Source organism: Corella eumyota, chromosome 2 (genome assembly GCF_963082875.1).
Source record: "Corella eumyota chromosome 2, kaCorEumy4.1, whole genome shotgun sequence".
Lineage (NCBI taxonomy): Eukaryota > Metazoa > Chordata > Ascidiacea > Phlebobranchia > Corellidae > Corella > Corella eumyota.
The window spans coordinates 19,401,889-19,416,494 of record NC_137491.1 but is presented as its reverse complement, the minus strand read 5'-3'; the positions used below and the strand labels follow the sequence as shown (position 1 = coordinate 19,416,494).

The following is a 14,606-nucleotide window of genomic DNA, read 5'->3' as shown; positions in this document are numbered from 1 at the left end:
TAGAATATGCCTCGAAAGGTTAATTTTTTATAATATTTAAAGTGACTTGGTTTTTTGTTATAACTTACTTAAGCCAATTTACTTTGCTTGCGGTACAGTTTAAATGTTTGAGTAAAATAGTCATTCTAGTTATCGTATAAAGGCAGTGTAGTTAGCCTGTTTTTCTATGTTTTTTTTACCAAAACTTCGTAATTGTACAACGTAATTTAAAATGTTTTTTTTACGTTGCAACACAGATTTGAAAAGTTATTCCTTAAGATGGTAGACAAGATAAAGTACTTGTTGCTTGCTGTATTTTTACTCTTACATTTTTGCTTGGGAAAGAACGACTCAAAAGCAGGAGACGAAATAAATTGCACAAAAAACAACGAAAAAGAATGTAAAGAACCGAACAAAGACAAAACAACATGGTCACCATTCCAATTAAACAGCAAATCAAAATGGGTTCCAATAGACAAAGCGATGATTAAATACGCAAAGTGGCATAACAAAACCCTATTATCAACTAATATTGCATGTAATAACAAGAAAATCTTGGTTTTTAAACCTAACGCCGGACTAGGTGACAGTATTGGTGCGATAACTGCTGCATTTCAACAAGCCATACGAACGGGAAGGTAAAACTTAATCGTTAATTATTATAAACCACAGTTTAAGCCTATAACAAACAGTAGCTTTGTACGAATACACAAGTTTTAAAGTACACACTGCTTAAAGATTAACAATTTAAGTTTTTGTATTTTAAAGTTTTTACTTAGATGATTCATTTGATAACAACGTTAAAAAGTCTGACTATACGACTGGTTAAAACTAGTCTAAATTCGTGCACCCTTATGTACTTTTCATTATTCAACCAGTTAACTTAACCTATTTTTTATAAAATGTGTTATGTTTTGTTCAATTTTGAGTAATATTGTTATTAACAATGCCATTTTTTGTTGGCTATCGGTCTGTACACAGATGTCCACACTTTTATATTATGTGCAATTTAAAATTGTGTGTGTCACTTGCGGTATTTAATGCTATGTTACGTGCATTTATAAAAGCCCAAACGAACCTTTTATTAATATTATTGTACTTACAGGTTATTCTTTATTGACTGGCAACCTGTATCTTGGAACGTAGGCCTAAAAGATTTGCCATTCAAATACGACTACACCAAAGTTAAAGATTTACGCGATCCTGAAACAGAGAAGCTATATATTTGCCCTTCGGATGACCCTTCGTCATTTTTGACTGGTCACGTGACAAATTCGCACTCAATATTAAACGATGACGTCATCAATGACGTGGTGAGCAACGTAATAGTTAAACACAATTGTAAAAAATATCATATAAATTTTAAATAATTTTTTTTATTTTTTTTTAGAATTTTGATTACGGAAATTTGATTTCAATTATGATAAATCCTTCTTCTAAAGTGGAGGCAATAATACAAGAGGTTCTAAAGAGCGATCTTTCTCGAATTGACGACGAATTTAAAATTCGAACCGTTGCTATAGTAATGCGTACAGGACTGGAAGAATATAATCAATTTCTTTCGGAGGGCGACGAAATGAACTTCGTGAAATGTTTTCGAAATTATGCGAAGGACTATGTTCAAAAACAACCAAAAGGCAAAAAAATTAAATTTCGAGTCTTCGTGACATCAGACATTGAATCTGTAAAGGAAAATGCAATAACAGAGCTTAAAGATGAATCTAAAAACGAAGGTCTACTAATTGATGTTGTTACTTTAAGCGACTCTATTATCCATATTATGCATATCGAAAAAAACATGGGCAAAAAAAAATCGATTCGCGACAAAGTACGAAAAACTTTTGCTGAATATTTCTTGATCGCAAACTGCCAGGTTCAGTTGCTAACCCATGGTAGCCTATTTGGGAGATCAGCTGCTGAAAGAAACAACAACGGACAAGATTATTACATTAGCGATAGTAATTGTGATGGTAAAAGGGAAAAATACTCGTATTTAAAATGCCACGAACCGAAGTACCCGAAAATTTGTGGTTTTGACGAAAAGTGAAAATCTTGAGCTTTAGATTTTAGACGTTTTATTTCTTGCTTGCCATATTGCTATACTTTAAACTGTTCTTTTAAGGTTACTTTGTATTTAGAAAACTATCTATTTTAGGTAAAAAAAATGAAAAACAGATTTTAAAATATTTTTACTACTTTACGCTTTTATATTTGCAGAAAGAGACTATTCAATTTTAATACTTTTATTTTAAATTTACAATTGTTCAAATTGTATATTTTAATTAGTTAAATATTTTATGGAACAAAACTGTATTTATTTGACGAATTTATCTATTCGGTTCGCACTGTGCTTCATGCAAAATATTTTTTTCTTCGCAATAAAAAATAATTTAAATAAAAAAATTATTTAAATTTAATTTATTTCACCTTAAAGTTATTGCCAGCCTTTCTTTAACACTTATTGGCTTCCGCATTGGTGTAGTTTGTTTTTTTGTTAAAGGGCCAATTAAATTTACCAAAGAATCAAATTTTTCTGGTGACATTCGAAAATACACATAAAATTTATCTTTTCTGGATATTCGTAACTCTTGTACTAGGCGATGATGCTCGCCTTTAAAACAAAAGTCGTTATATTATTTTTTAATATTTAAAAAAGGCAATTCGAAAACATTTTTAAAAATCATACCCAAACTTTCTCTTTTTTGAAGAATAGGATGAACGTGATACTTTCTTATGGTACCACACTTGTGATGGGATAGCAAAACTGCCAGGGCAACTTTTTGTTTTTTTGTAAAGGAACGCATTTTAAAAAAAATAATTAATTACAAGGAGAAACTTTATGTTTGTTACCCAACTATGTACTATTGCAAAAATTAAAGCAGGCGACAAGAGTAGCTTTCTTAGAAACGGGCGGTTGCTATGTTAAATAATATTCTACCACCTTGTGGCCACGTAAGAATTCGTAACAGTCTGAACGAAAACTCGCAAAGTTACGTAACGTAACGTAGCGCAACGCAAGCCCAGCCGTGTGAACGGGCCTTAATCATTTTATTTTAAATTTACAATTGTTTAAATTGTATATTTTAATTAGTTAAATATTTTACTGATCAAAACTGTATTTATTTGACGAATTTATCTATTCGGTTCGCACCCTGCTTCGTGCAAAATATTTTATTTTCTCGCAATAAAAAAAAAATTTAAATAAAAAATTTTTGTGTAACTGATTCTGGATTATTTTTTTCTAAATAAAATATTTAAGACTGAAAGTATATTTATTGAAAAAAGTCAATATTTTGCCCTACAGACTTTATTTTTTTTGTAGTAATATGCTCGCAACTCTCAACTATTAATTGCCCACATAAATTTACCCAGACACCACAAATGTTAGTTACCCAGAGCTATTACTTTATTTTAAGCAAAATTTTTAGGATGGTAGCTACGTACAGAGCTGATACAGAAAAAATCGTAAACATTACGTCATATGTGTAAGATATATGTTTATTGTCATGCAAAATGATATCATCATCTAATTTTCCTAAATTCTATTTATAAATTTGTATATATATGCAACTATTTTATTTAAACATATTATAATGCGATGCTATAATAAATGTAGGGTTGGCTTAGTAGATAAAAAGTAACATTTCTTTTATTCTTATATTGAGGATAAACGCAATTAATATACAGAGAGAGAGAGAGTTGTTAAGCGGATGAGTGTTTAAGAAGAAGGAGAAATTTTTAAGAAAAAGTTTGTGGAATGTGAGAGAAAAACGCAATTGTCTGAAAGTAATTGAATGTTTAAGGAAACCGCTTTATTATTTCGTGATTCGAACTATTTTTATATTAAAAACTTGTGAAAACATTATAAAAACATTTATATCTTGGCTAGAATAATATTGGTAAAACTGAAGTCCTTGTTAGCTCGCCAATAGCAGTTTAAAAACGCTGAAATATGGGTTTAAATTAGGAAAAATTGTTCGTTGTCCGATTGTAAAATTTTGGTTTTATTTAGAGTTTAATCTAATACCTAATAGATTAATAATAAATGGTTGGTATTTTTGTCATTTTGTTTTAGAATATTATTAATAGGTAACCGTTAAACTGTAATTGTCTAATAATCAATTTAATTTTTTATAAGCGTTTAGACAAAGCTATTAGACAATTTTAGATCACAGATATAGGATTTTGTGATTAAGTTTTATAACAAACAAAACTAAAACCTAAATTATTTATTTTTTACAGAATTTATATATATAATTTTTTGATTAACTTAAAACAAACTAAAACTTAAATAAGTATTAAATTCTGGTTAAACCATGAAATACTCAAAATTGTGTTTTTTATTCGGAATTATATTTTTGGATAATATTCAACATGGAACAACAACAAATAGTAAGTTTAATTTTTTTTTTTTTTTTTTGTATATATATATATATATAACTTTATCCTCGATGTGGGAAGGTCGAATGCGCGACCTAAACATAGAGTTACATCAGTTACTTCGACCCAGTCTCAAGTTGCCTGTGCCAGTTTTGGATATTATAGATTATAATTGCCCGATAATTATGCTGATGATAAAGTTCTGGCTCAGCAGGAGTTCATACCGTTTATAGCGCCTTACTCAAGCGCGCTACAGCATGAGTTCAGTGGGGATTGAACCCACGACCTCATGTGTGGTGTAGCAAGTGTTCTTACTATCACACCATGCTGCCGGTGTTTAAAGTGGTTAACATTTTGTAGTTTTTCCATATCAAAACTGCCTAAAATTGTCTATGATTTAAAAGATAAAGTATATATAATGTGTATTAGGCAACTAGTAATATTATGTTTAATATTTATAGTGTTTGTGTAATAAAAATCTTATTTTTTAAAGGTATATATATATATGTACTTTTTTTAAGTGATTTTTTGAAAGCTAAAGCAATATCACGTCAAAAAAGCTGTTTTCTATGTTACTTCCTATACTATCTTATGTTTGTTTTTCATTACTTAAAAGCAACTTAACATGAAATTTTGCTAATATTATATTTTTTCTTTTTAGTAACATGCAGATGTGATGGCACGAAAAGAAATCCCACATGTCCTAGAAATAGTAACGAATGTACAGTTGAGAACGGAAGATGTTATGTTAGTTCTGAGATTCTTCCAGAAAGTAAATTGGTAAATAAAACAATTAATATTTGAGGCAAAATTTGTTTGAAATTTGTATAAATTGAATTTTTAGGACTGTCTAGTTTTATTTTTTTCGCAACTTTTTTAAACATATATATATATATATAGAATATTTTTTTTATGACAATCTTACTGGTCTTTTTTCAGAAATTGGTCCAATATGGTTGTTTTGGTGTGGACGATTTAAGCCCACCAGAAAGGCCGTTTATTTGCCAACCAATTAAAAACCCAATATTAAAGATTGAATGTTGTGTGGGTAACTTTTGTAACGCAGATCTCCCCCCTCCTGTACTACAAGAACCTCAAAATCGTGATGAACCAACTGTTTCAGATGGTATGTTTTTTTAAACATAGTTTATTATTTTGTATTTTTTTATATATTTATTTATCCTTGATGTGGGAAAGTCGACTTCATGACCTAAACATAGAGTAACTTCAGTTATCCTGACCCAGTCTCGAGTTGCCTGTGGCAGTTTGGGATATTATAGATTATAATTGCCCAATAACTAAGTTGTTAATTAATTTTTGGCTCAGCAGGGGTTTATGCCATTTATATCACTTTACTTAAGAGCAGTACAGCATGAGAGCAGTGGTGATCGAACCAAGGATCTCATATAGTAAAGCCAATTGTTCTAATCACTACACAATGCTGTTTATAAAATGTTTTGTGTGTTAAAATGGCGATAATAACTACATAATGTAAAGGTATAACACACACAAAAAACAAAACTTTTCCAATAGGAATCCCTTTTTAATTAAATTTTATTAAGCAATGTCTTAAAGTGAAATTTTTGAAATAGACAAATAATTGTAAATAAATATTAGGTTATTAACCCCTTTAAAATATGTTTGTGTATATATATACTTTAACTTTTTAGTGCCCTTAGTTTTAAATTCTCACAATAAAAATTTTATATAAATATTTTGTGAATTTATAAATTTAAAACATAATTAGTGACCGATTATTGTCTGTACTGTCTAAAAACATGTCATATTAAAAACCTATTAATCTTAAAACAACGTGAGTTAAATACCCAATATTTAAGACAGTTAATTATATCGTGATACTAACTTCCGATATACCAGAATGTTAATATATTCACGAAATATTTTGTTTTTTTTGTGTAAAGTTAATTAGAAAAAAAAATTATTTTAAACAACGCTGTTTATTTTTTGCAAATTCAAATTTTTTTAATTTTTTTTTAATTTTGCGTATTTACGATTATGACATCACAGTGCCTTATTGTACTTTCGATTATTTACTATTGTTAAATTCGCGACGTCGTCTGTTTGTGCAAATAAGGTCAGTAGGTTACTTATAGCCTTGACCTTTCAGCTTTCAAACTAGACCAATCTTTATTTGTTCTAATAATAAACACTTTCTATTAATTAAATATAACCCGATTTTGCTCCGTGAGATATGACCTTAATTTCACTTAATTAACGCCAACTACAATGAAAAATTTACTCAGTATTCTATTGAAAGTCTATTCTTTAAATTTTTAATGTGGTTTTATAGAAATTCTTGTAAAAAAATTCGAATAACATAAAATGGTATATGTGTACCCATTCCAATTTTTAATATTTTTGAGTATTAATTTAGTAATTAAACGTGTTATATTTAAGTTATATATAAATTTTAAATGAGCCTTTAAGAAATTCCACGTTATGTCACGAATGTCTGTTAAATATTGACAATGTCTGAAAATGAAGACGCTGATATGTCTGTCAACCCTAAGAGGTTTACACTACATTATTGTGTGTATACACTTACGTTTTGCGCTAGTTTACAATAACAACACCCCTGTTTCACATTTAGACTGTTGCATACTTTTAAAAATAAATAATTTGTGCCAGGTTTTTTATAATTAAAGTTTTATAAAATTGGAAATGTTTTTTTTTTTGGTTTCGTTAATTTTTTATTTTTATAACTACCGTTACATTTTCAATTTTCCTCATTTAATTAACTTTCCGGGTTTCTTTTAATTGTTCAATTTATTATATCACGCTATAAAAACCCAAACATTGTGAGTACATCTTATCATATAGAAATAAATAACGACTTGACAACCTTTTATAATTGTTCACATTTATAGTTTTATTATTATTTTACGATTTTACAAAGTGCGTGAAATCGCAAAATTTGTTCTACTTAACAGTACGCCCCGAAATAATATATTTAAAAAATTAGAATGCGCTATAATATATCGTTTTTAAAATTGTATACAATATCAAGCTTTAAATTTTACATATAAAGAATTGTGCTTGCTTAATTAAGACTAAATTTTGTGTGGTAACTATATAGGCCTATGTTATATTTATAATTGTGTGTAAACTGTGTATAAAGTTTAAAATCAGCGCTTGTCGAATTTGGTTTCAGGTTTCAAGGTTGCGATTAGTAACAGTAACCTGTCGTTGTTTAAAATGAAATTTTAAACCCATTAACTTACCAATATATCCTGTCGTTTATTTTTTAAAGAAATACGATTAAAATTAAACTGTCTGCTAACTGCAAAGCTGTCAAAACAGCTGAAACAATTGCAGACAAAATTGCAAATTCGTCGCCCTACTATAGCGTTTTAATCTTTTGTTATAATTGAAACGGCCCGGTTTGAAAATGTCTCGAAACAGCGCCGCGTTTAATTACTTAACTGCTGTTAAGGTTTTTATTGTTTTTATATTCACGGGTTTTTACGGCGTATTAAATTGATTCAATTTGTAATTGGAAATTGATTTTAATTTTACGATTTTTTTGAACTGTTTTTAATTGCGTTTGCTGGCATGGGAAAATGTTTGGTAGAATAAAACTGGATAAACTAGTTTGGTAAATTTTGTAATTATATAACCACCTTTAAAGCTCTTTTACAAATTTTATATTAATATTATTTCTAAAAAATTATTTATTTTTTTAGATGGCTTTTCGACCCTTGAACTTACTATTATATTAACAAGTAAGTTTTAATTTTGTTTTTTTTATACTAATTTTAATTTTGTAAATAAAAGTTTAAATTTATATAAAAAAATCACAACAACAGCTTAAAAACAAAAAAAATCTATACTTCTCGTTAAATTTTTTTATTAACTGAAACCTACAGTGCCAAAATCATATTAAAAGTATAAAGTTAATAAATGTAAATAATAAAAGATATATCAATTAGAGTTAATTTTATTTAATTTATTTGTATTTCAGGTAGCATCGGTTGTTTTATTTTGATATTGATTGCGATTGGGATTGTCATTTTCAAACAAAGACAAAAAAATCCACCTTTGCTCACGAAAGGTTCAATTACTAGTATATCTGACCCCAACTTTCAGAATGGTAATTATAAAACTGTCTATCAATCTAATGCGTATTAATTCTGTAGTTTAAACATTATGTCATTGTTCATTACTTTATGAGGTGTTGTGTTTAATTCCCACTGCTTTTATTTTAAAAGACTTTAACCATTAGATGGTTATATTTATTAGTTGATAGCCCATCGTACTAGCTGAATTTTAATTGTCATAATCTGGTCACAACCCTCAACTAATATTCGTCTGTGATAATGTATCACTGTACCTTAAACTGCAGGTTATTTTCTAAAGGCCTTTAAATTAGACATACATATGCTTTGTCTGTTACGCTCTATTATTTATATAGATATTTGCAAATTCTTCAGTATAATCACAGACCATTTTTCTTGGTCAAAAAACTTTAACAAATTTTAATATTTTTTAAAAATATTTTTAGATTTCACAGGGGTCGATGTGGGCAACTTTTCATCCAGTGGTTCGGGTGCTGGTTTACCTTTACTTGTTCACCGAACTATCGCAAGACAGGTTCAACTACAAGAGGTTATTGGAAAAGGGAGGTAATTTTGATTTTGTTTTACAATTTCTTGTGGTTAGTTTCCGCTTCTTGTGCGGCTTATGTTAGGTGTTAAGTATTATTTACCTTCAACTGATTACCATCATTTTTAAAATCATTTTTTTTGCTTTATTAAACTTCTACCTAAATTAAATAATATAAATTTTAACTTTTTAATTTTAGTTAACTAATATGTTAAAATCCTTTTTTCGATCATTTTTTTGTAGTTAGTGGTAAATGTCAAAATCGTAAGATTAAATCTGTTATAAATTATTTATAATTTTCTTTTATTTTTGATGTAAATTTTTTGATAAAATTGCAAAAGATTTTAAATTTTAGCAAATGTATTTTTTTACCTTTTGTTTTTTTTATAAAATAAATTTAATTCTTGTTTAGTAGGCTATGATTTCCACTAAGATCTTTAAAGTATTTAAAAAATAAATGTTGGCATTTTAAAGTATATATCTTTATTTAAATATTAACATAAACCAAATAATTTTAGGCATTTTTTGTTTACATTTTTTAGTCAAAATTTTTTAAAGGCATTTTTTTATTTTTTTTTATTTTACATTTTTTTTTTAATCTTAAGCTAAATGTATTGTCACAACCATTTGTTTGTATAAAACATAATGCAACTCTTGTTCAATGGGCTATTACTTTTCTAGGGACTTAACAATACTAAAAAAAATTGTTGGTGTTTCTTTAGTATTTGTAGTTAACTAATAACGTAAAAAATATTTTAGTTTTTTTTTATTAACATTTAAGTCAAAAATTGTTTTTTGATTTTTTATTATTTTTCGCATTTTATTTTACATTTTTTTAAATTTTTTTACCCAGATATGGTGAAGTATACAGGGGTAAATGGAGGGGCGAAGATGTAGCTGTAAAGAAATTTATAACAAGAGATGAAAGAAGTTGGTTCAGAGAAGCCGAAATTTACCAAACCATTATGCTTCGACATGAAAATATATTGGGATTTATTGCTGCTGATAATAAGGGTTAGATATATTTTTTTAAATTTTTTTGTATATATCTTTATCCTTGATGTGGGAAAATGGAATGCGCGACTTAAACATAGATTAACATCAGTTACTCCGACCCAGTCTTGAGTTGCCTGTGGCAGTTTGGAATATTATAGATTATAATTGCCAGATAATTATGCTGCTGGTTAGGTGCTGGCTCAGCAGGAGTTTATTTTGTTCATAGCGCCTTACTCAAGGCGCTACAGCATGAGAGCAGTGAGGATTGAACCCACGACCTCATGTGTGAAGTAGCAAGTGTTTTTACCAATTTTTTTAGTTAATTGTTTTTATATAATATTTTCTTCTGTCTTTTAGGCTTATATATATAAAAAAATTTCACTTTTTAACTTTTACAAAATTAAATTTTTTTTATTTTTTATTTAATTTGTTTAACTTTCTTTTATAGCCTAAATATGGGATAGCCCTATAAGATATCATTTAGAATTAGCCCTATAAGATATCATTTAGAACCTTGCTTAGCCCTATAAGATATCATTTAGAATTTCACGTAGTTGGTATTATTTTAAGCTAACCTTATTTTAACATAACTATTCTTCACCGTTTATATTTTTCTCTTAGATGTCGGCACATGGACGGAGTTATGGTTAATATCAGAATACCACCAGAATGGGTCCTTGTTCGATTACTTGTGTGAAACTAAGATAGATATTCCAGGAATGTTTAAACTGGCTGGTTCTATTGCAAGTGGATTGGCTCATCTACATATGGAAATTATTGGCACTTTGGGTTGGTATTTGATTAATAATAAAAGTTTTTTTTTTAAGGTTTCTAAATTAATTAATTTTGTGCAATTAATTTTTCTGTTTAATCTTTTTTTTTTAATATAATACAGTTAGAAGGTATAATATGAGTTTTTTAAATTATAGAGTCATTATTTGCTTTTATTTTTTAAATTGTATTTTCTTGCATATTTTAAAATATTTTTCTGTTAAAAAATAGTTTCATAAAACATAAGTTTATTTTTTTGTATGTGTACATCTTATAGCAAAGAATTATTTTCAAGTATTTTAAATTAACTTTCAAATTTTTTTTAAGGAATCAGAATCAAATTTTTTATTGATTATTTTACAGGCAAACCACCGATAGCTCACCGTGACTTGAAATCAAAGAATATTCTGGTGAAAAAGAATGGAGATTGCGCTATAGCTGATCTGGGATTGGCAGTTAGGCATGATTCAACAACTGATTGCATTGATATTCCTATTAATGATCGAGTAGGCACTAAAAGGTAAGAACTTTAAAAATAAAAGAAAAAAGATTTATTTTTTTAAATTTTAAATTAAAAAAAATGGTTAAATTAACTGTGTCTCTGCTGTTTAAGAATATGATGTTAATAAATAGATAAAATCCATAATTATAATTTATAAATTTATTATTTTATTAAATAGTAAAATTTTTTAGCAAAATTAAAAACGATATATTTTTTTTGTTGTAATACAAAATTAAAATCGAAAAAGTGTTTAATTTAAATTAACTTAATCTTTATTTTATCTTCGTTTTTTTAATTAAGGTTATGATTTTAAAATATTAATAAAATACTTCTATTTTAATTATCAAAATAAATTACTTAATTACATTTATTCTAAATCGTTTTAAATTTTAGGTAATCTTTAATTTTATATTATATGCCCAAAACTAAAATTCACCAGTTGTCTTTCAACTATGTTTTTTAAAAATACAAATTTTAATTTATATGTGATATAATAATAGGTACATGGCACCAGAAGTATTGAACGGAACTCTAAACCTTCATCATTTTGATTCGTTCAAGAGGGCTGATATTTACTCACTAGGTTTAGTGTATTGGGAGATTGCAAGAAGATGTAGTGTAGAAGGTATGACTGTTAAAACCTTTTATTATTATTGTTTAAATTTGTGTGATAGTAAAGTGAAGCGTATATAGAATGATTTCATCCAAATATTTGTTTAACCAAATATTCATTTACAGTGTCAATGATCTAAATAAACGAACAATTATACTAAACCAACATTTACAAATTGACAAATACATTTAAAACTGATAAGATTATAAATTTGGCCTTTACATATCAAGACCAAATCAACAAATATATATTTTTTTTGTATATTTATTTATCCTCGTTGTGGGAAGGTCAAATGCGCGACCTAAACATAGAGTAGCATAAGTTACTTCGACCCATTTTTATTATACCTAGCTCAACAATTTATTAAACTGACTTAAGGCATTTTAATATTTGATTAGATTATTAAATAAGTATGTTATAATGAAGTCAATCTTTTTAAATGAAAAAATCATTTGCCAACTTTAAATTATGGTTAAGTTAAAAAAGTTGCTTTAATAAAAGTAAATTAATACAAAATTAAAAAGTAAAATTGTTCAAATTTTAAGTTAAAAATTAAAACATAAATTGTTTAAAAAAAACAAAACTTTAATTTTTTAAAAATTTTTTTTTTAATACAGGAGCCCCAGCTCTGGAATATCAACTTCCTTACTTTGATGTTGCTCCGGATGATCCCAGTATTGAAGAGATGAGGAAGATTGTTTGCGATCACAAGGAACGACCTCCAATACGACCTTCATGGACTAAAAACGACGTAAGACTTTCATTAATTTAAAAATTCCAAAAAATTGAAAAAAAAATTGGATATTTCAAAAATCCATTCAGATAATATTACAATATAACTAATGTTAAACTACATGCTTGAGATTAATTTTAAACTAATATTTATAGCTTACTGAACACCTTATTAGAATAAAAAAAAATAAAAAATTGGCAAAATATAATTAAAATTAAATTTATATTTTAATAATTGGATTTAATATAAATATATTAGTGATGGTGTTCTTACAGTCATTTTTATAGGCTTTAATGTAGACATATCTAGTGTTTTAAATTTGTTTTTCTTTATTTTATTATCTTATTACATTTTTGATTTTATTAATGGCATCAAAAAATAAATGTTTTCTCTTTAGTACTTTCTCTAAACACTAACAAAGACTATTTTTTACAGGGTTTTTGTAGTCTTATTAAGTTGTACAATATATCTTTATTTTTTAAATATCCTATACCGTTGTCAATCTTAATAATAGTACCCAAAAAATTGAATATTTTTTTAAATATTTTTTTCAGACACTAACTGGTATGTGGGAGTTAATGCAAGAATGTTGGTATGAGAATGGTTGTGCTCGTTTGACTGCTTTAAGGGTAAAGAAATCAATCACTAAAATGTTCGAAGAAGAAGGAATTAAAGATGTTTAAAAATAAAAAAAAAAGAATCAAAAAATAATTTTTTTGTAACTTCAGGCCAAGAAAAAATGTCCAATCTTTTTCAGCCAAAAATTTATAAACTCGTTTAACATTATACATCAAAAATTACATTTTTAAAAATAATGTTGGTTTTATAAATTAATTATTTTGTGGGATGGTATAACTTTGCTTGTTCTAATTAGTTTTAGTAAGCTTGCTTTAAGTAATAATCAATTTTTTTTAGTTGGTGTTTAACATAAAAAACACAATTGTTTTGTTATATGTAATAAATGATAATAATATTTTTTACCTTAAAACAAATCAATTTTTATCTTTTTTAATAATGTTTTAAATATTTGCATAACTAATACATTTATTCTTGTAATATTTCGCTAAAAGTTCAATATAATGTTATTGTTTAAATCGTAAATCAGCATCATAAAATTTCTATTTTTTCAGAATTAATTTTGATACGAACTCAATTTTGCTTAAAACAAATTTTATTCAATTCTGTAAAATACCTCCAGTTATTAATACAAATTATAATCAAAGTTTCAACATACTTTTACGTTTGTTTATCATCAGTATTTCATTTGTTATAATTGGCATGTTTATTAAACGTTGGTTATCACTTTAAAAAAAATTATAAATGTTTTGGTAAATCAATTTTTTTTATAAATTTCATTTTTAGAATAGCTTTAACTTTATTAATAAAATTAATTTTGTTTTGCTTTTATGTTATGTTTATAGGCTTACATTGTACATCATTTGTCAAATAAATCATTTTTGTAAATAAAATTGTTTTAAAATTAGGCTGGACTTTTATTTATTGCTAGTTGATTTTGCAAATTTCAAGTTATGATATATATGAGTTATCAATTTTAAAATCTCAATATTTTTTTTTAAATCTCAATATATATATTCATAGAGCTACTAATACACTAGCAACGCCTACTCTGAGGGATATATTAGTATCTCTATGGTTGTATTACCCTAATTGAAATTTAATTTAGAAGGATTGACTTAAATGTTAAATAAAATTAATATTATAACAGTTTAACTAACTGTAACGTACAGTTTTGAGCTTACATTTATGCTGTCTATATAAAAACCTATATACACATATTTATAAGCCTATACATTTTGTAGAAAACAAGGTTAAATAATGTAGTATAAAATTGTCAGATTTTACAAAAAAATAAAAAAATGCAGATGTCTCTAGTTTAGTTCCTCTTTAAAAGGGGATTTTTTAAGTGACACGTTCTTGTTTCATAACTTTTGTTGTTATGGTGTTTGTTACTATAAGCAAGTAAGTAAACTTCAGGAGCTAAAAGTGCA

General features: G+C 26.8%; 2 protein-coding genes across 2 annotated transcripts; both read left to right on the top strand.

Moving 5' to 3' along the window:
* Positions 1 to 240: 240 nt before the first annotated feature.
* On the top strand, positions 241 to 2,501 carry LOC145742984 (uncharacterized). Its single transcript, XM_082560832.1, has 3 exons — positions 241 to 617; positions 1,085 to 1,292; positions 1,370 to 2,501. Exons 1-3 carry the CDS (start codon positions 259 to 261, stop codon positions 2,024 to 2,026), a joined length of 1,224 nt encoding a protein of 407 aa, XP_082416958.1. The 5' UTR covers positions 241 to 258; the 3' UTR covers positions 2,027 to 2,501.
* A 1,724-nt stretch (positions 2,502 to 4,225) lies between these two features.
* On the top strand, positions 4,226 to 13,788 carry LOC145743575 (TGF-beta receptor type-1-like). Its single transcript, XM_082561572.1, has 12 exons — positions 4,226 to 4,371; positions 5,021 to 5,139; positions 5,299 to 5,485; positions 8,064 to 8,102; positions 8,342 to 8,470; positions 8,882 to 9,002; positions 9,836 to 9,996; positions 10,600 to 10,767; positions 11,113 to 11,269; positions 11,752 to 11,876; positions 12,482 to 12,615; positions 13,152 to 13,788. The coding sequence occupies exons 1-12, from the start codon at positions 4,296 to 4,298 to the stop codon at positions 13,278 to 13,280; spliced, it is 1,545 nt and encodes a 514-aa protein (XP_082417698.1). The 5' UTR covers positions 4,226 to 4,295; the 3' UTR covers positions 13,281 to 13,788.
* The last annotated feature ends 818 nt before the right edge of the window (positions 13,789 to 14,606 follow it).

Coding starts and splice junctions, on each gene's coding strand:
- LOC145742984 (XM_082560832.1), top strand. CDS start 259: ATGGTAGACAAGATAAAGTACTTGTTGCTTGCTGTATTTTTACTCTTA. Junction 618..1,084: donor CAAGCCATACGAACGGGAAG/GTAAAACTTAAT, acceptor TTGTACTTACAG/GTTATTCTTTATTGACTGGC. Junction 1,293..1,369: donor ATGACGTCATCAATGACGTG/GTGAGCAACGTA, acceptor ATTTTTTTTTAG/AATTTTGATTACGGAAATTT.
- LOC145743575 (XM_082561572.1), top strand. CDS start 4,296: ATGAAATACTCAAAATTGTGTTTTTTATTCGGAATTATATTTTTGGAT. Junction 9,003..9,835: donor GAGGTTATTGGAAAAGGGAG/GTAATTTTGATT, acceptor TTTTTTACCCAG/ATATGGTGAAGTATACAGGG. Junction 11,877..12,481: donor AAGAAGATGTAGTGTAGAAG/GTATGACTGTTA, acceptor TTTTTAATACAG/GAGCCCCAGCTCTGGAATAT.